At 44.6% G+C, this 19,284-nt stretch overlaps 1 protein-coding gene across 1 annotated transcript; it reads left to right on the plus strand.

Annotated features, from left to right (window-relative positions):
• Positions 1-220: 220 nt before the first annotated feature.
• On the plus strand, positions 221-16,484 carry LOC126159854 (uncharacterized). Its single transcript, XM_049916664.1, has 3 exons — positions 221-531; positions 16,103-16,257; positions 16,348-16,484. The coding sequence occupies exons 1-3, from the start codon at positions 221-223 to the stop codon at positions 16,482-16,484; spliced, it is 603 nt and encodes a 200-aa protein (XP_049772621.1).
• The last annotated feature ends 2,800 nt before the right edge of the window (positions 16,485-19,284 follow it).

Here is a 19,284-nt window from a genome sequence, read left to right on the forward strand (position 1 = left end):
GTTGACCTGCGTAAATTTAACACCACAACCTACCAGAAGAGTAAGAAGCCAGTGGAATCTAAATATTTCGTTATTATCAGAAGACGACTTAGAAGATGCCCTAACCAGAGCTTGGCAAATGTGTCTCCATTCACTGAACAACTTTCCAAGTGTGATAGAATGGTGCACCCAACGAGCGAAACCGAAGCTAAGGAAAGTTTTAATATCTTTCAGTATAGATATGGCCAGAGAAAGGAAACAGACTGTAGAATTCTACTACAGCATGCTAAGGGATCTCTACGATCAGACAGATGCAATTCCTACAAGATTAAAAGACATCAAGCAAATAAAAGCAAAATTATCAAGTCTGAAACGTAAGAAACTGGAGGGACTTGAAATGAAAACCAAAGTAAAGTCAGTCACTGAAGATGAGACTGCTGCATTGTACCACCTTGTCAGACACGCCAAGAATAGAAGTTTCGTGGATGAACTTCAGATCGATGGTGGTACCATACTCACCACCCAGAAGGAAATAATTACAGAGATCTCAGCGTATTATGAACGTATGTATGCGTCAAGGGAAACAAACGAAGAAGAATACGATGGGCTCTTTGGTGCATATCTTCCACGAATATCGCGAGATGATGATGGTGAGAACAATTCTTCGGACATCACCAAGGAAGATGTATTAGAAATCGTGTGCTGCTCCCCCGCTAGGAAATCTCCAGGATCTGACAGACTGCCCATTGAATTCTATAAACTATTTTGGACCCTAATAGGAGAAAAGTTCACCGAAATTGTCAATGAAGTCTTACAGGGGAAGCCAGTGCCTGCAGAGTTCAAACAATGCAAAATCGTGTTGATCCCGAAGAACAGAGGCTGCAAAAAAATAAACAACCTACGGCCGATTTCGCTTTTAAATTCGGATTATAAAATTATAGCTCGAGTAATTAACAAGCGCTTTACACCATGCACCGCTGACATCATAGGCCAACAGCAGACTTGTGCTTTCAGAAGGACGATTTTACAAACTGCGGCTTTGTATTGCGATGTCATTGCGCTAGCGCAGGCAAGTAACATAAAATGTGGACTGCTTTTCATAGACGTCCATAAGGCATTTGATCAAATTAATCACAAATACCTGATAGAGACAATGCGTCGAATGGACTTCCTGCCAAGAACCATTGACATCCTCGAGAACGTGACTATGGGTGTTACTGCACAAATCCCCATTAGCTGTCAACTGGCAAAACAAATTGACATAAAAAGGGGTGTTACCCAAGGCTCCTGTTCGTTATACCGCTGGAACCTCCCCTGAGACAGCTACAGCACAGGCTGACAGGCATTACCATTCAAGGAACAAAGACCGTGGTAGGCGCTTACACTGACGATGCAAGCGTAATCATCAGAGACCAAACAGATGTGACGCAACTAGAGATGGTACTTGCAAAATACTGTTCCGCATCAGGTGCGAGGGTAAATGAAAACGAAAGTACATTTCTAGATATAAAGCGGCTTGCTAACTTGCGCATTGAGTGGGTGAACCATGTTAATGAACGCAAAGCTCTTGGAATAGCATTGACAACTCCCCTTTTAAAAATGATAGCAATAAGTTGGCGGGAGGTGGCAAGAAAAATCAAGGGAGCTGTCAACGTAGTATAGACCAGTTCCAGAGAATACTGTTTATCAACTCTTATATTTTATCCAAGGCCTACTACATAGCACAGGTTCTCCCCATTCCATCAATGGTGGAGAAGACGACCCTGTCCACCTTAACAAAGTTCTTGTGGAAAGGGGAATTGTTTCGAGTGCTGGTGAAGACAGCAGTTTTGGATCCAAGCAATGGAGGAATGGGTCTGACATAAAGTGTAAAGCGATGGCATTGTATGTTAAACGTACATGGGGCATAATGTGTAACGATCCAGGGTGCACTACAGCAAAACTATACGACGTTGTCAGGCCAGAAAGTGTAGAGCCGCCGATAAATATACAAAAAATAAGTTTTAAGCTAAAACACATTAGGGAGTATAATATTGAACTAAGTTATCCCAGCAAAAAGCTTTTAAACTCCAAAAAAGTTACAGCAAAGGCGATTTTAGCTGAAAGACGGAAACATGAAAATATGGAAAATGAATTCGAGAAAATACTTAAATATCAGAATCACAATAAGAAATATGGTAACATGCTCCGAATTGTCGTCAATAGAATGGGTATTGGTTACTAACTGGATTCCTAGTAGAGAGGGAATGGGTTGGGTTCACGTTCCCGACCACAACCTCACCTGCAAGTCGCACATGAAAAATAAATCAGTAGTACAGCAGATACAAGAATGACGGCAAACATCTGGTGTCTGACATAAAGGAAGATCTTGAACTCTACAAGGATGCGTTTAGAAGGCTGGAACTGACGAACATAACAAGGCAGTGAAGGATTTTGTGATGTCGCTGTTCGGGACTGCTCCTCTGTCCACGTAATTTACCCTGGAAGGAACACTCGTCAATTATTTACTGAATTATTAATTTGGGTCTGGGAAATGATGATGAGGAACCTCAGGCTGCAAAAGAAGAAAATGTGCGTACTGAACTGCCGCCAGCTGAAGGTGACAGTGAAGGTGCTGATTTGTGCTACTGCTAAAGACTCATTCTTTGAACACTGTGATTTATGACTGCAATTATCTGTCACCTCATTTATGTCATTCCTTTCTTTTTGTCCAACAACACAAATCATGGCAGTGGGTTTTCCATTTTCCATTCTAAAGTATATGAGGAGAAACATTGGTTTTTTAATCAGAATAACAAAGTCGATTGGGAAACATTCCATTGTTATACATATAATAATGAAAAACAAGAACCGCAGTGGTAATTATCGTAAAAACAAACAAAGCAATAATTTTTGCGACATCTTGCGCAACATATAAAAACGGGCGTTTGCAATAAATCTGTACAAAAACATGCCCCATTAACATTTACGAAAATGTTCCTAGTTTCTGATAATTTTGAGGCAAACCAGTCATACTGAATCGTGTCTCGAAATATTGGTGACGATGATTGATGGAGAATTATAGAATGAATTTTGATGCAATCTTCCCGGGAATTAATTTCACGATTTTCCTGTTAAAATGCGCTGCAATTTTGCAAGCGCTTTACGAAATTTTTAACTTGCCTGTAAAAGTAAACTTCACAAGGTTGCACCAAAGAAGTGCATTTTTGAGGTATGACTTTCAGAGACCCAGTTGGCATATTTTCGTCATCTTGAAAAATTGCATCATATGTCTCCCGAATCGTTTGACCTCCCCAAGAGTCAATGAAAAGTAAATATTTACTCTCCCCGACGAAAGGTTTTAAACATTTGCGGAGAAAATCCATGTATAAAACTGTTGCTCCTTTTCCGGGATGCGATGATGTTACGATGACGTTCGTATAAGTATTGCCATAGCCATCTATTAATTAGTGAATACGAGGTCCGAAACGACCGGTCGCTTCTTGTAAGCATATGAAGACATGTGGGAGCAGTTTTCCGGATAATGTTATTGAATATTGTGCGGTGTACGAATGCGTCACTTTATTCAAATCCGACTTTTTCACGAAAACTGTTTTACTTACTTTTTCAGTGAGATTGTTATTGGTATACTAAAACAATAGTATTTTTAATATTAAACAATATTCGAAAGTGTATGTAAATATCTTTTTTTATAATTAAATTTGAATTGATATATTTTACATCGATAAAAACATTTTGTACGCAGAAAACATGTATTTACCTGTTTGGTCAGTATGTATCGCATAATCCTCGTCGTGGTATTGAGGGATTAACCGGCACGTCTGCCGACGAAAGGCCTCCGCAGACGCCTGGATGGCCTCCATTGACGCCGCCTCTTTTTTTCGAAACCAGTTTCGTGAGCTTGCGTTGTGAAATTCTGTGCTTCTGTTTAAATGCCGTGACCTATCGATCAGACGCCTTGAATTTTAAATCGACGAATTCTGCAGCCGCAGCCAATGTCCATTGCTGTAAATTTCTTGTCATAACTTGCTGATGTAGCTGTCTTGCTTCCACAAAACGGTCGTAGGTCCACGAATCTATCGCCTCAAATTTATCCATTCGCGTACCACCACTTTTAATATCTTTTTCCCATTGGGAAAGATCTTCTTTTCTCTTCAATTGGCGGCATCCTTTTTTTTCCCAACGTCGCCAAGGACCACTGAGGTGCGGTTTAGCAATATTCACGACTTTGTAGGCAAAGGGAATCATGTCACTTTTAAATCTTTTCGGTGACGGTTTATATTCGTCTGGAGACGAATCATTTTGTGGCACTTCGAACTGTTCGTCGTTCTCCTCACATTCTTCACAATCCTCTTGAGCGGGAATTAATTCCTCTTCAGTTACGAATGTTTTTGCACCCAAAAGTTCCAGTGTATTATCATAAAGTCCTCCGGCCAATAACATAGCATCGTGAGAGATTTCTTCCGAAGATGTCGATGCAATTAAAATATTTTCCGTCAACAGCTTTTCATAATACACCACTGCGCCCTTCAATCGTAATTTTGATAGGTCACTATGAACGGACTCTTCAGGAATTTCTTCTCCTATTCCAGATGAGCCAGCAACTTCTTCAGACGACGTGTTCAACCTCGGATCGGAATAACACGTCGAAATTTGAAACAGGCGTGGCTGTTCACGACGGAATCGAAAAACAAACTGCCGTTTGCTTCTCGCGGCTCGCGCTCAGTCCTATGCGCATATGGCCGTTACAATCCCAAGGGGGCCCTTACAAAGCCCCTCTAAACCTTGAAACCCCATGAAACGAAATAGGACAACGAGCACGAATATCTTTCAGTGAATGAAAAACTTTACATTCTTGAGCTAAAATAATGTCAGTTTGAGAAACTTTTTGAATAATTGGTGGAATAACAAAAGAAAATGAATCAGAAGAAAAAGAACCCAAGGCCTCTGGCATAAGAGTCCGAGCCCTAACCATTTTTTTAAATTGGTCATAACATTCCCAGTAGTACATTATTTTCAACTAACATTTAAAAGTAATAAAACAAAAGAAAATTAATTACAGGTTCCTTGACATTTTAGAAGAAATCAAGGCCTAAACAAGATAGTGATGTTCATCACTTGATCGTATTTGGTTTTTCAAAGATTAAATTGTCTCGTTTCTTCATGTTCTGAATCGCATAATCGAAAATGGAGTTCACATGACGCTTCTTCTGAGGAAGTTGGTGTATGTATCATAGTAATTATTTATGCGCAGTAGCTTGTGATGCCGATCGGAGATGTACGTCCAAAAATCTCCTCTGCTCCTTTCTTTACTGGACAGCGGGTAAAATACCGCGTGTCCCTTCAACCAGTTGTCGGCATTCTTCTTTGAGGTGGGGTATAATTCTTCTTCCGGGAATAAAAGGCACGCTGGCGTTATCAAATACGGCGGTTTTCTCTGCATAGTTGATAATTTTTTTTCTGATTGAGAACCATATATTATTTGCATTTCCACAGACAAATTGATGCTCATCTGTGTCAATCAGGTTGCAAGTGGTACGCGAAGGGGAATCAGCCAGATGAATGGAATGTAGTCTGGAGTTCCTAGAAAATTTCCTATTCACAAAATAATACCACAATGACTAGGCCAAACGGCGGCTCGGCACTGGACCAACATTTTATACTCATAAGGCACCTGAGAATCTTTGGATCGATTTTTCACGGGATTTTCCGAGTAGCGCGTCCTAATATTTTAACCACGTGAGGTGTTAGGGGTCCACGCAAAGTTTCGGACAAATCCCCGACCCCGTGGTCGTGCCGCCTCCTTGTGAGTTATGGTGGGGAGGTGGCTGACCTCCACGTGGCCTGCGTTTACGTTTAGTGATTTTGCTGTCTCCTCTCCGTTTATTGCTGTCACGTCAAACGAAAACAAAATTGATTTCTGTGGCCGCGAGCTATCAACCGAAATAAAATACACTGATGAGAGTACAGTAGACTAAAATATATTATTAGTTTCAGATTTTTTTTTATTTCCACCTTCCTGACAGACGGGCCTTAATCGCCTCGCAGAACAATAGTTATTTTCGTCGGTTTGCTAAAGAAATTCGGCTTTTATCAATCTTCCTCGCTGAGGCAGTGAAGTTATTTTTTTAAATCCACATTATTGGCTAGTTTCAGCTGTTTGCTGCATTTCAAAAGTGCACGTTTTCATCCAACCAATTATTATGTTACTAACACCTGCAAACACGATTTAAGTTTTGACAGAAACTTGTGCAGTTTTTAGGTATAATCTACCGTGGTTGCTTACATACTTAAGTACTCTCCCCATAAAATGCTGCAGGAATGCAATTATGCGAGACGAAATCCAAAGACGAGAGTATGTTCGGTATCTGGCCTTAGGGTTTACACAAATTTGTGAATAGACCCGAAATACTATGAGCATAGAATCGCAAGTGGAGAGGCACATCCTGCAGAAATCTGCGCACTATACCGTGTTGCCCGTTCGTGCAGCTGCCCCTTGACGTGATCTTATTTCGGCGATAACAGAACCAAGTCAGGAGCACGCCTTAGGTAGCCAAGGTGGCCAGTGACTCTCGATATGGACCAACAAAGAAATGTTTCGAACAGGTTGTAATCGACCTCCGCGGAATCGGAATTTTCCATTAGTGCGGAAAGGCCTTCATTACGACACAGTCATGAACCAATGCTCTGTGCAGACGGGTGTTCATTTGGAATGATTCTTGTGATGGTCGGGGCTAGGTTCTCACATAAGGCAATCAATTTAAGAAGTGCAAACAGCACATCTTCACCTCTGGTGACGGCATTTGAAGAATGTAGTGTTGCACTGTGGTTCCAAACGTAAGAGACGTCACTTTGCTACGTGTTGCGCGAGAGTCCTTATAGGTTGGTCCATGCGGAGGCCTAATCATGCCAGGTTGAAAGTCAGTCACCAGTAAGCTTTCTTACGCGAGAGTGTTTTTTGATGAATGTGCCACCCATCGTGCAAGATCACTGCGCAGCTGATTCTTATTTTATTTCGGCATGAGATGTGCAAAATATCGGTGCTGGACTGAGATTCGAACTCGGATCTCCCTTTTCGTCACGTCTGATGCCTTTGTGTCGATACTTTCCACCGTTCACCGCGCGGTCTGCGTGGCTGCCCCCGGCGGAGGTTCGAGTCTTCCCTCTGGGATGGGCGTGTGTGTCGTCCTTAGCGTAAGTTAGTTTTAAGTTAGATGATGTGGCGGAGGGTACCGTGAGTACCTCTATCGGTTCTCCCTTGTATTCCAGTCTCGTATTGTTCGTGGAAAGGAGGATTGTCGGTATGCCTCTGTGTGGGCTCTAATCTCTCTGATTTTATCCTCACCGTCTCTTCACGAGACGTAGGAGGGAGCAATATACTGTTTGACTCCTGGGTGAAGGTATGTTCTCGAAACTTCAACAAAAGCCCGTACCGAGCTACTGAGCGTCTCTCCTGCAGAGTCTTCCACTGGAGTTTATCTATCATCTCCGTAACGCTTTCGCGATTACTAAATGATCCTGTAACGAAGCGCGCTGCTCTCCGTTGGATCTTCTCTCTCTCTTCTATCAACCCTATCTGGTACGGATCCCACACTGGTGAGCAGTATTCAAGCAGTGGGCGAACAAGCGTACTGTAACCTACTTCCTTTGTTTTCGCATTGCGTTTCCTTAGGATTCTTCCAATGAATCTGTCTGGCATCTGCTTTACCGACGATCAACTTTATATGATCATTCCATTTTAAATCACTCCTAATGCGTACTCCCAGATAATTTACGGAATTAACTGCATCCAGTTCCAGAGTTGCTATATTGTAGCTAAATAATATGGGAAGTTTCTTTCTGTGTATTAGCAGCAAATTACACTTGTCTACATTGAGATTCGATTGCCAATCCCTACACCATGCATCAATTCGCTGCAGATCCTCCTGCATTTCAGTACAATTTTCCATCGTTCCAGCCTCTCGATATACCACAGCATCATCTGCAAAAAGCCCCAGTGAACTTCGGATGTCATCCACCAGGTCATTTATGTATATTGTGAACAGCAACGGTCCTACGACACTCCCCTGCGGCACACCTGAAATCACTCTTACTTCGGAAGACTTCTCTCCATTGAGAACGACATCCTGCGTTCTGTTATGTAGGAACTCTTCAATCCAGTCACACAATTGGTCTGATAGTCCATATGCTGTTACTTTGTTCATTAAACGACTGTGAGGAACTGTATCGAACGCCTTGCGGAAGTCAAGAAACACGGCATCTACCTGGGATCCTGTGTCTATGGCCCTCTTGAGTCTCGTGGACTTCTAGTTACAAGAAAAGTCGTTATACTCGAACGTAATACGTGTTCCAAAATTCTGCAACTGATCGACGTTAGGGATATAGGTCTATAGTTCTGCACATCTGTTCGACGTCCCTTCTTGAAAACGGGGATGACCTGTGCCCTTTTCCAATCCTTTCGAACGCTACGCTCTTCTAGAGACCTACGGTAGACCGCTGCAAGAAGGGGGGCAAGTTCCTTCGCGTACTCTGTGTAAAATCGAACTGGTATCCCATCAGGTCCAGCGGCCTTTCCTCTTGTGAGCGATTTTAATTGTTTCTCTATCCCTCTGTCGTTTATTTCGATATCTACCATTTTGTCATCTGTGCGACAAACTAGAGAAGGGACTAAAGTGCATTCTTCCTTTGTGAAACAGGTTTGGAAAAAGAGATTTAGTATTTCGGCCTTTAGTCTGTCATCCTCTGTTTCAGTACCATTTTGGTCGCAGAGTGTCTGGACATTTTGTTTTGATCCACCTACCGCTTTGATACAAGACCAAAATTTCTTACGATTTTCTGCCAAATCAGTACATAGAACTTTACTTTCGAATTCATTGAACGCCTCTCGCATGGCCCTCCTCACATTACATTTCGCTTCGCGTAATTTTTGTTTGTCTGCAAGGCGTTGGCTATGTTTATGTTTGCTATGAAGTTCCCTTTGTTTCCGCAGCGAGTTTTCTAACTCGGTTGTTGTACCACGGTGGCTCTTTCCCATCTGTTACGATCTTGATTGGCACATACTCATCTAACGCATATTGTACGATGGTTTTGAACTTTGTCCACTGATCCTCAACACTGTCTGTACTTAAATCAAAACTTTTGTGTTGAGCCGTTAGGTACTCTGAAATCTGCATTTTGTCACTTTTGCTAAACAGAAAAATCTTCCTAACTTTTTTTGATATTTCTATTTACGCCTGAAATCATCGATGTAGTAATTGCTTTATGATAGTTGATTCCCTGTTCTGTGTTAACTGTTTCAAATAGTTCGGGTCTGTTTGTCACCAGAAGGTCTAATTTGTTATCGCCAAGAGTCGGTTCTCTGTTTAACTGCTGAAGGTAGTTTTCAGATAATGCACTTAAAAAAATTTCACTGGATTCTTTGTCCCTGCCACCCGTTATGAACGTTTGAGTCTCCCAGTCTATATCCGGCAAATGAAAATCTCCACCCAGAACTATAACATGGTGGGGAAATCTACTCGAAATATTTTCCAAATTATCCTTCAGGTGCTCAGCCACAACAGCTGCTAAGCCAGGGGGCCTATAGAGACATCGAATTACCATGTCTCAGCCTGCTTTAACCGTGAGCTTCACCAAAATTATTTCGCATTTCGGATCTCCGTCAATTTCCTTCGATACTATTGCACTTCTTATAGCTATAAACACGCGTCCTCCTTCACTGACCAGCCTGTCTCTGCGGTATACATTCCAATCTGAGTTTCGAATTTCATTACTGGTTGCATCTGGTTTCAGCCAACTTTCTGTTCCTAGTACTATGTGGGCATTGTGACCGTTTATTAATGAGATCAGTTCTGGGACATTTCTGTAGACGCTTCTGCAGTTTACTAATAACTTATTAATATTGTTATTCCCCATTGCGTTTTGCCTACTACTACCTTGTCGCGTCTCAAGAGGGATCTTGTCGGGCCTAGGGAGGGAATTCTCTAACCTAAAAAACCCCCATGTGCACTCCACACTTACTCCGCTACCCTTGTAGCCGCTTCCTCACGCCTGACCTATTCAGGGGGAGCCTACATTTCTCCACCCGATAGCGGAGGTCGAGAATATTGCAACCCAGATCTCCGCAGAATCGTCTGAGCCTCTGGTTTAAGCCTTCCACTCGGCTCCAAACCGGAGGACCGCGATCGGTTCTGGGAACGATACTACAAATAGTTAGCTCAAATTCCACACCACGAGCGAGGCTTTCCGCCTTCAACTCCGCCAACCACCTGTATGAACTGAGGATGACCTCTGAACCCAGACGGCAGGAGTGTCATTGGTGCCGACATGAGCAACAATTTGCAGTCGGGTGCACCCAGTGCTCTCTATCGCCGCCGGCAGGGCCTCCTCCACATCTCGGGTGAGACCCTCCGGCAAGCAGACAGAGTGAACACTGGCCTTCTTCCCCGACCTTTCCGCTATTTCCCTAAGGGGCTCCATCACTCGCCTAACGTTGGAGCTCCCAATAACTAACAAACCCCTCCTCCCGTGTGCCGGCTCGGACCTTGCTGAAGGAGCGGCCACATGTCCACTGACAGGCGGAGCGGGCGTTGCCACACTGCCAGCCTCCACATTGACCCTCCGCGTCGTGCGCCGCGAACGCCGCTGAACCCGCCACTCACCTTGGGGAGAGGGTGGCCCACCCGCGCCCTGTAGCCGCGAAAATGTCTCGACAGCAGGGACAGTGGGTGATGCATGTGTAACACCTGGGGTGTACCGTGCGACGCACCAGACTCCCCACTGCCGCTACACTCCGAGGCAGCAGCCTGAAGACGGCTGACCCCGGCCATCAACACGCTCAGCTGTTCGCGGGCAGTGGCCGGCTCCCCCTGCGTCCGTACACAGCAGTCACACATCCTATCAGTCCTAAGAAATCAATTTACTGTAGAGAGTTAATCAACTTTTAACTAGACTGCTAATTCACTAAAGGCAGCTGATAGTTGACTAAACTGTGGTTACTAGACACTTCTTGTAGAAAACAATAAAAAAGCACTACCTGTCTAAGGACTGTATTGAAAACACTAGCACTACTAGCACTATGGCTGACTAAAGGGACTCTCTCTGACTGTATTCAAAACAAACACGAAATCTATAGAATACTATTGCCAGCACTCGACAGTTAAAGCTTCCTAAAAGCAAAAACACACGGAGGAAGCAGTGACAAGTAAAAAAAATACAGTTAATACTTAAATTAATGTAGCTCGCTGCACAGGAGACGTCAAGCAGACGGCACTTACGACGACACTGACACTATGGCTGACTAAAGGGACTCTTGAGATCAGTTATTGTCGTGAATGGTGGTTACAAAATTAATGGTGCGCGTTCTTGCCTGGAGAGTGAAAATGATAATGCATGAGGTGACTGGCCCGTATGGAACTACGGTGGGTAGAGACTGAACAAGTATTCAAACTGTCCGTGAATATAGAGACATCGTAGCTGCGGCACATGTTCACACGCTCGAGTGCGCCGTAATGTCGCTCGATTTCGGGAATGCTTTCGATAGGGAGAGTCACCAGAGCCTTCTTGAAACAATGACCGTACTGGATTTTCTGCAATATTTTGTCAAGGTAATTTGTATAATGTTGAAGAACAGCAGTTTGCAAATCATGATGAGTGGTCAGCTAACAAGGCAGCTCGCACTCAAGAGCTGTGTGCGCCGAGGTGGTCCTGTGTGGAGGGCCTCGTTCGCCACTGCCGCAGAGCCCCTGCTAGCCGCTCTGCAGAAACAGCTACGAGGGCTGCACGCATGCACACACACACATATCGCCAGAATATCGTGTGTAGGCCATACACAGGTGATATGGATGTAGTGATCTCCAGCGAGAGCGAGTCGCAGAAGGCATTGCAGGTCACCAACAAATACCAACTTGCATCAGGTTCAAAGCTAAGCAACTCTAAGCCACCCATCATGAATGTGGGGTGCGGAATATCTTTGCGAAACATGAGAGACCTCAGTCCAAGTTCTGGCTCCGGACTACAGGTCTAACGTAAATCGTACTGCAGCCAGCGTGCCAGTTGGAGTCAAAGAACATAGAGAAGACTTGACGACATCCAAAGGCCACACTTTGCACATATGTAGATCGTCTCTAAAGTCAACTGTGTGGCACATGTTTTACCCATACCATGTGAAACAGCAGCAAGATTTCTGTCAGTTTGGGTCATTTTGTAACTCGTGGTAATATTTTTAAGATAAAGTTTGACACGTTGACCTTCTCAGGTGGAAACGGGGGGAGGGGGGGGATTAAACCTCACCGACTTTGGGAGAAAGTCAGAAACTATATTCGTGTGTTCCACACACGACATGCGGAAGAAGACACACACGGCCCTCACGCCGCACTTACCAGACGAAATTACTCCCACTGTCTCGAATCCACCCACAGATGTACGGCACGTCGCCAATGGCTTTTATCATTTTGAACAATTTTGATTGTAACTCAGTTATACTCAAACCAGAGTTGGCCGTCGAATATGGTAAAAGTCAAGAACATGTACGTGGAATTAATGAGAAGCAAAAGCGGAAACGTGACTGTACAAAAGTGGCCGCACTACAGCTGGAGGGCCATTTCGACAAACATCGGCAACCCTCACCTACCTACAAGTGTGAAAACTACTCGGTAGAGGGCAGTAAACAGGAAAGTAGCAACCAAAGCGAAACTTGACGCAGTCCACCTGGGTGGTCGGCAGCACGTGAGACAATTACGACCTGATAGCAGGCGAGGTTTGTACGCGCTCAAGTGAAGGACATCTGGTGAGTTATCAGACAATTGTTAGCCACAATAGCACGAACTCTACTCCCAATACCTTGCCTTCCAATTTTTTTGAATCGTAGCGACGTGCCGTGTGAATAAAGGAATGCTGTAAACTGGCTAAGAGGACAGACAACGTACCACCTGCCAGCAGAGGGAAGCGAGACGGGCGGGCGCTGGGTGGGTCGCCGCACGCACGCCGGGCACAAGCGGGCCGCGGGGCGGCGTGTGCGTCGCTGAGGCGGGAAACTGCGAGAGGAACTTCGCAACATGTTTCAGTGCATACAGTTACGTGGAGCAGTGTGCAAACTGAATAGAAAAAGGCGTAAACGCAAGAACATCATAATGTATCGTCCTTAAGCTCTTTTGTGTTAAACGGTGTTTCTTACTGCCTTATTTATTTTTAAGGAAACAAACCTAATTTGAAGTACATAGCTCAGAAGCACTCTATTCTGTGTTGAAGGAATCTCGGAGGAAAAGCTGGTCCTCTCGACAGAACACGTGGTACTTTTTAGTACACTTTATTTCACTTCATTCTGTATGTTAAAACTCCTTTTAGCCAGAAGCGCCCGCTGTATCAGGAATCGCAGCATGGAGCTTCCAGCGCGTGCAGTACTCAGGGATGGCAGAAGACCAACTTTCCAAACGAGCCTCGGAAACTGAGGCATTGGGCGAGTTACAAGATGTTGAGAAATAAATCAGTAAGCAGACCATCGTGAACACAGAGCTTGGAAGGCGTCGCTCTCAGCTGAGTTAGTTTGTGTGCAAACACGGTCTTTCAGATGAAGTGCTAAAAATAAAAAAAAAATTAGAAATAAAAAAATTAAAAAATTATGCGCGAAAATAGCGCAGCGACTCTGTGACAGGTATGGGGGAGGCGTCGTGGCCAGACCTCGGAATGGTTAAAAAATTAATTGAAAGAAAAGGGGTTAAGGGCGCGAGTTTCTAGTCTGCATGTAGTGGATTCGAATACCGCAACTCGCATGAATTTTAATTCGTGGTAATAGTTGCTAGTTAAGAAAAAGTTGAAATGATTCTTGCTACATGTGCTGAAGGTCTGGGTTCGTTTCTCACATCCGGCAATCATTTTTAACAAGCATAAGCAGCATCTCTCCCACCTCTGGTAGCCTGGAGGAGAGGCGCTAGAGGTTGGGCCCTGACAGAGGCGGAAGTCACGCCGGGTCGAAACTCTGTCACCAGTCACCTTTCTTAAGCGATATATTTTTAAATCAATAAGCCAATTGCTGTACACGGCCGCAGCGCACTTGACTCTTACTGTATTCGAGCCTGAGACGTGGAAAATATTGACGATGGACTGGAATTCGAACTCAGATCTCCCTTTTCGTCACGTTTGATCACTTTCAGATGATCCATTTCCGCTGCTTCATTGTCTCCACTTGTCTGCAAAGTCATAAAGACATTCACAAGAGACATCCCTGGGTTCGAATCCTGGCATGTCACTTTAAGTTGCAACATGAGCACAGCAAAATACATGTGGGATATTATTATGATTGTAACTATTCTCTGGGCTTTGTTTACAATAATGGTGGTACTGGTTTCGAGTCCCAAGTCAGACAGGCAGCTTTTCGTCCTGTCGTATCAGTTTCAAACATGCCACTCCTAGCTACTGGTGAAAGAGAATAGTACAGTCGAGGTAACTTTGTATGTAGTCAACAACGATGTGTCTAGGGTTCCATTCCTAGTCAGCAGAAAATTTTCATCATTGTATTTAAAATTATGACATGTCCACATTCCGCTGCTCAACGTCTACGCGTGACTAGAAGTCAGTGTCGATAGGTGTTGGTTTCGAATGCCCATTACACAAAACACTTTCGTCTCCTGGGTTTAGTTTGTCATCTCGTTGCTGGTTAAAAATGACGATTTCTAACGTTTGATTGCGCTTAGTTAAACATCCGATTAAGTGCTGCGTTCGAATCTCCGCGAAACACACAACTTGATGGCAGATCATTTCAAGTTTGAACTTGCACACTCTGTTACTTGTGACTGAAACCATACTTGAGATATTTCTTCTTTACTTGTTAGATTGCATTCCCCGATAGAGGCGCAGTAAGAAAACTTTTGTCGTGTCATTTAAAGGAGGATGTTGCTTTCTGAGGTTTCATTTATTACAATAAGTTTGAATATGCAAGCGTAATGGCCGTGTAATGTCCAATAACACGTTTCCTGGTATTTGCATTATCGAAGTGTCAGTTTGCATGTAAACCGATAATCACACAGAGCAGTTTTCTCTTGTGGCCTCATGCAGTGAAGATTTTGTACAGGCAAAGACTGTACCGAAAACAGAGCAGAGGAACAATGTTATGAGGACTGATTACAAATCAGGCGAAACACAATTCAGATCGTTCCGTAAAGTTTCTGGCGTGCAGCCGCATAAATTCAGCCTCTTCTCCTAATATTTCGGCTGTACACCGTCCCGCCATCCCCAGAGCGAGCCGAGGTGACTGACGCTGCCGCACTTGGTCCGTTCTTTTAAACCCGAGGACCGAACCACTGCGTAAAAGGACGAAGCAAGTCACCTCGGCTACTCTGAAGATGGCTGGACGGTATTCGGTCGAAATATTAGGAGAAGAGGCTGAATTTATGCGGCTGCACGCCAGAATGTTTATGGAACAGTCCTTATGCCGCGAAAACATTAAGATGGACGACAACTGAGATCGTTCAGATGATTTTGAGCAGGATAGCACATGTTAAATACATGTGCGTATGCTATGAGGCCATAAAATGTCACACACACACACAGATTTTTTTATGGGGGTGATGTTGCCGAGTTGGTGTTTATCTCTCACATGTTTTGAATAAATTGTTGTCTGTGTGTCAGAAAGTTTCAGTGTTTGGTGAGGCTGAATGATGAAAACTGCCGGTAACTGCAGTGAATTTTTTTTGCCTGCGTACCAGGTAAGTGTCTGTTTGAAAACCAGGAGATGGGATTCTTCTTGTGTGTGACCTCTGGCAGCTGCAAGAAGCCTGTTCTGTAGTGGAGGTGAGCGACTGGTTAGGTGTTGCGTCCCGAGAGCAAAGGAGCTGACTTGCAGGAATGAGTGTGACAAAATGTGGTAATGAAATTCTTTCAGAGGTTGTATAATGCTGTTTGTAATGGACGGTGAATGAAGATTTTCTTATGAGGGAGATAGAACATATTTGCTGTAATTTAATACATACACACAATTGCGCACTGTTTTGTACTGTAGGAGGGGGAATACGGTAGGTTTGTTTCAGGACAGATTTGTATTCACAACAGTTGTTTCCTCGTGTGGCTGTTTTCCTCATTTTGTGTGTTGTGTGTTTGTAGCAGAGAGTGGCAGTTTGTGTGTTTTGTGCAGGAGGCTCTCTGCTAAGGAGAGGGGCAGGAGGCTGGTCCAGGCGGCTGAGTGGGGGGCAGTGGGGCAGCTGAGGGCGCTGATCGCCGCAGGGGCCGACGTGGCGGCGAGGGACGTGAGGGGGTTGACCGCCCTGCACTGTGCAGCGCGCTGGGGAGGCGGCGAGGCGGCGAGGCTGCTGGTGGTGGCGGGGGCGGCGGTGGACGCCAGGAGTGACACTGGGTGGACGCCGCTGCACTGTGCGGCAGCCTATGGCCGCGCAGAAGTGGCGGCTGCGCTGCTCGACGCGGGGGCCGACAGGAGGGTCACAACTGGTGATGGGGAGACAGCGCTGGACCTCGCCAGGCGGTTCAACCAGAGCCGGCTGGTGGAGATGCTGTCATGAGGCAGCCCGTCCAGCGAACTCTGTGCAAAAAACAGGAACTGAAAGAATTTGTAAGAGAGCAATATTCATAATTTTTTAAATAAAGATCGAAAAAACTCAATCCTATTATGACTCACTAATTTCAGCCCTCCTCAAGTAACATACAGCACACAAATACTCTAAGCAATGCTGTAGCAAAACCCAGACAACGCCAGATAACAGCAAAATTATTCAGGTAACAACGGACAATCCTTCCGTCAAGAAAAATGTCTCGAGTACACTTCCAGACTAAACATGGCAAAAGTCAACAGTTCATTGTGAACAAACACAACTGCTCTATAATATCTGATCGCTGAAAAGTATTTCACACCAGTCTGCAAGGTGCTACATCAGCGTCTTCTAATTTGCAACATACCGAGATCACTGCTATATCAGTTCAATCACCAGAATTTTCGCTCCTGATATCAGACTCGATTTACTTCTCCATATTCAGCAAACATTCTACTCTACCGTACCTGTTGTGTTTAATAGCAACGACATAGTAATAGCAGTATTCACACCACATAATGCGACTATCACCTGGAACCATACAGTCAGTCTACATTTAACTAAACACAATCAGACCACAACATGACATGCATACAAAATGTGAATGAAATCCTCTCTATCTGGTATTGTTGTCTCTACTTGACGTAAAAGATTGCAACAAGCAAAGTAATTCTAGTTGTATTGGAGACAGAACACCGAGGCCCCAGTTTCAGCACAGAAAAGCAATTTCGCAACGACGCACACTTGTCTCGACACTCATCGGTCACAACGGCACAGCTGAGACGGTAACGCAAGTCGTGGAACTACAGGTAATAAAATTACACTTACCTTCACTCATACATCGAGTAAATAAGTGTAGTGGAGAGTGCACGCCTGTCAACTCAGCTGCTGTCACCTCACTTCATTCCCTGCGGCCGCAGCTGACGCAGCTCGCCGCTCCCTGCCAGTCCGTGGCTCCTGCCACAACTGTCAGCGGCCTCTCTGCTTGTGAGGCGCCAGCAGGCAAACGGCAGAACAGTCCGTGAGGCCGTCACTCAAACTTCACTCACAAAGAGTACTGACAAGGCGCAGAAGAAATGCTCAGACACAACATTGCCTTCACGAATCCTTTCAACAGTAAAATTTCTTCTCCGAGACCGTCGTTATTAACGTCTACACTGTAGCAAGATTCGTCGTTTCCCACAAGCTCTTGGACCGGAGAATCGTGTTCGCTTACGTAGTTCCACGGGAGACGGAATGTCTCCCTGTTGCATGTGGCTGCACGCGGTACAGTCAAGTTCCCTACAGCTGTGTAATACCGTGTCAAACATTTAGTTGAAAACTGTTCCTCGAGCTATGGTTTAAATCGTCCCCTGCTGCTTCATCAACAAAGCGTTTTCTTCTGCCTTGCCGTTTCTCTCCGTCATCAATCATTACATTCACTTCAGGTGATATTCCAATATTTTCTGCTACTTCGCAACTTCCTGCGTAAATAGTATCCCAACATTTCTCAGATGATTTAATTCTTCCGCGAGACTCTTATTACTACTACTTGAAACACATGTTTCTCCGGTTTGAAGTACAACTTTACGTATATTTATTGTAGCCAATAATTTCAAATATTTCTGAACGCTCCTTAGTTCAATCTGTTGCACCCGCAGTCCAAGTTATTAGCAAGTTCAACCGCCCATTGTAATCCTGGCAAATCCTCGGCAACTGGATGCATGGCACCTACCCATACAGACCCGCTCGAGCCGATATTTTCTTTTTAAAACTTTCCATAGCTGCCTCTTTCATTTTAAATGAGTTGCTTAGAAACAGCAGTTGTACTGAAAACAGAAACGTCATGGGGAAATATCGAAGTTAACTCGAGTGCTTCTTTTTGCCACGTCTTCCCCACATGTGGCACATGTAAGCTGACGTTTCGTTGCTCTGTGTGCAACTATGACTTCCATATCAGACACAATCTTACACACCGCCGTGATATTAAACGCTCTTTGTGGAGGTAACAGAGAGCCAAGTTATACATCTCGCCGAAAGTTCGGCACGCGCCTGTCGCCCTCCACCTGCTGTTGTCTGCTGCTGCGGCCCACTGGAACGGCACAGCACGCTACAGCAGAGGGGAAACAGCCCAGAACTCCGTCCCCTTTCCTCGCATCGTCAAACACGCCAGTATTCACTACTCATATCGCTCAATAACCGGATGCCAAATAGTCTGAAAAGTGTTCTGTTTAAACTCGTGTATGTAAATGTCTGGTTGGTATCTGAGAAATTGGTAAAATTTATGTTGATATGTAAATATCATGACATCGATACCTCTCCTAAGTACAGCACTCCGTGAAGAATGGGCTGCCATTCCGCAAGAAACCTTCCAGCACCTGATTGAACGTGTGCATGCGACAGTGGAAGCTGTCATCAGGACTAAGGGTGGGCCAACACCATACTGAATTCCAGCATTGCTGATGGAGGGTGCCACGTACTTGTAAGTCATTTTCAGCCAGGTGCCCGGATACTTTTGATCACATAGTGTACATGGTGTGGAGACGTTTCGCCCCATGGTTACTTGTAGCACAAAGACAAAATAGGGCGGGTATTCCGTGATGACCTACACGAGACAGACGTTCGATTATCAAACGAAGTTCACTCACCGAACGCGTCGCACACCCGCCTCCTCAAAAGTGGTTGGAGGCCATCGAGCATCGGGTCCTCACTCTCTGGAACAGCTGCCACAACCCTGTTTCAAACAATTATCCCTCGCACAGTAAACTAGATTTACAATTGTAGATGTTTACAC

Source organism: Schistocerca cancellata, unplaced genomic scaffold, assembly GCF_023864275.1.
Source record: "Schistocerca cancellata isolate TAMUIC-IGC-003103 unplaced genomic scaffold, iqSchCanc2.1 HiC_scaffold_1148, whole genome shotgun sequence".
NCBI classification, from domain to species: Eukaryota; Metazoa; Arthropoda; class Insecta; order Orthoptera; family Acrididae; genus Schistocerca; species Schistocerca cancellata.

Excerpts from the sequence above, each read along its gene's own strand:
- LOC126159854 (XM_049916664.1), top strand. The coding sequence starts at position 221 with ATGGCCAGAGAAAGGAAACAGACTGTAGAATTCTACTACAGCATGCTA. Across the intron at positions 532-16,102 it reads ATAATTACAGAGATCTCAGC|GAGGCTCTCTGCTAAGGAGA; the intron begins GTATTATGAACG and ends TGTTTTGTGCAG. Across the intron at positions 16,258-16,347 it reads CTGTGCAGCGCGCTGGGGAG|CCTATGGCCGCGCAGAAGTG; the intron begins GCGGCGAGGCGG and ends ACTGTGCGGCAG.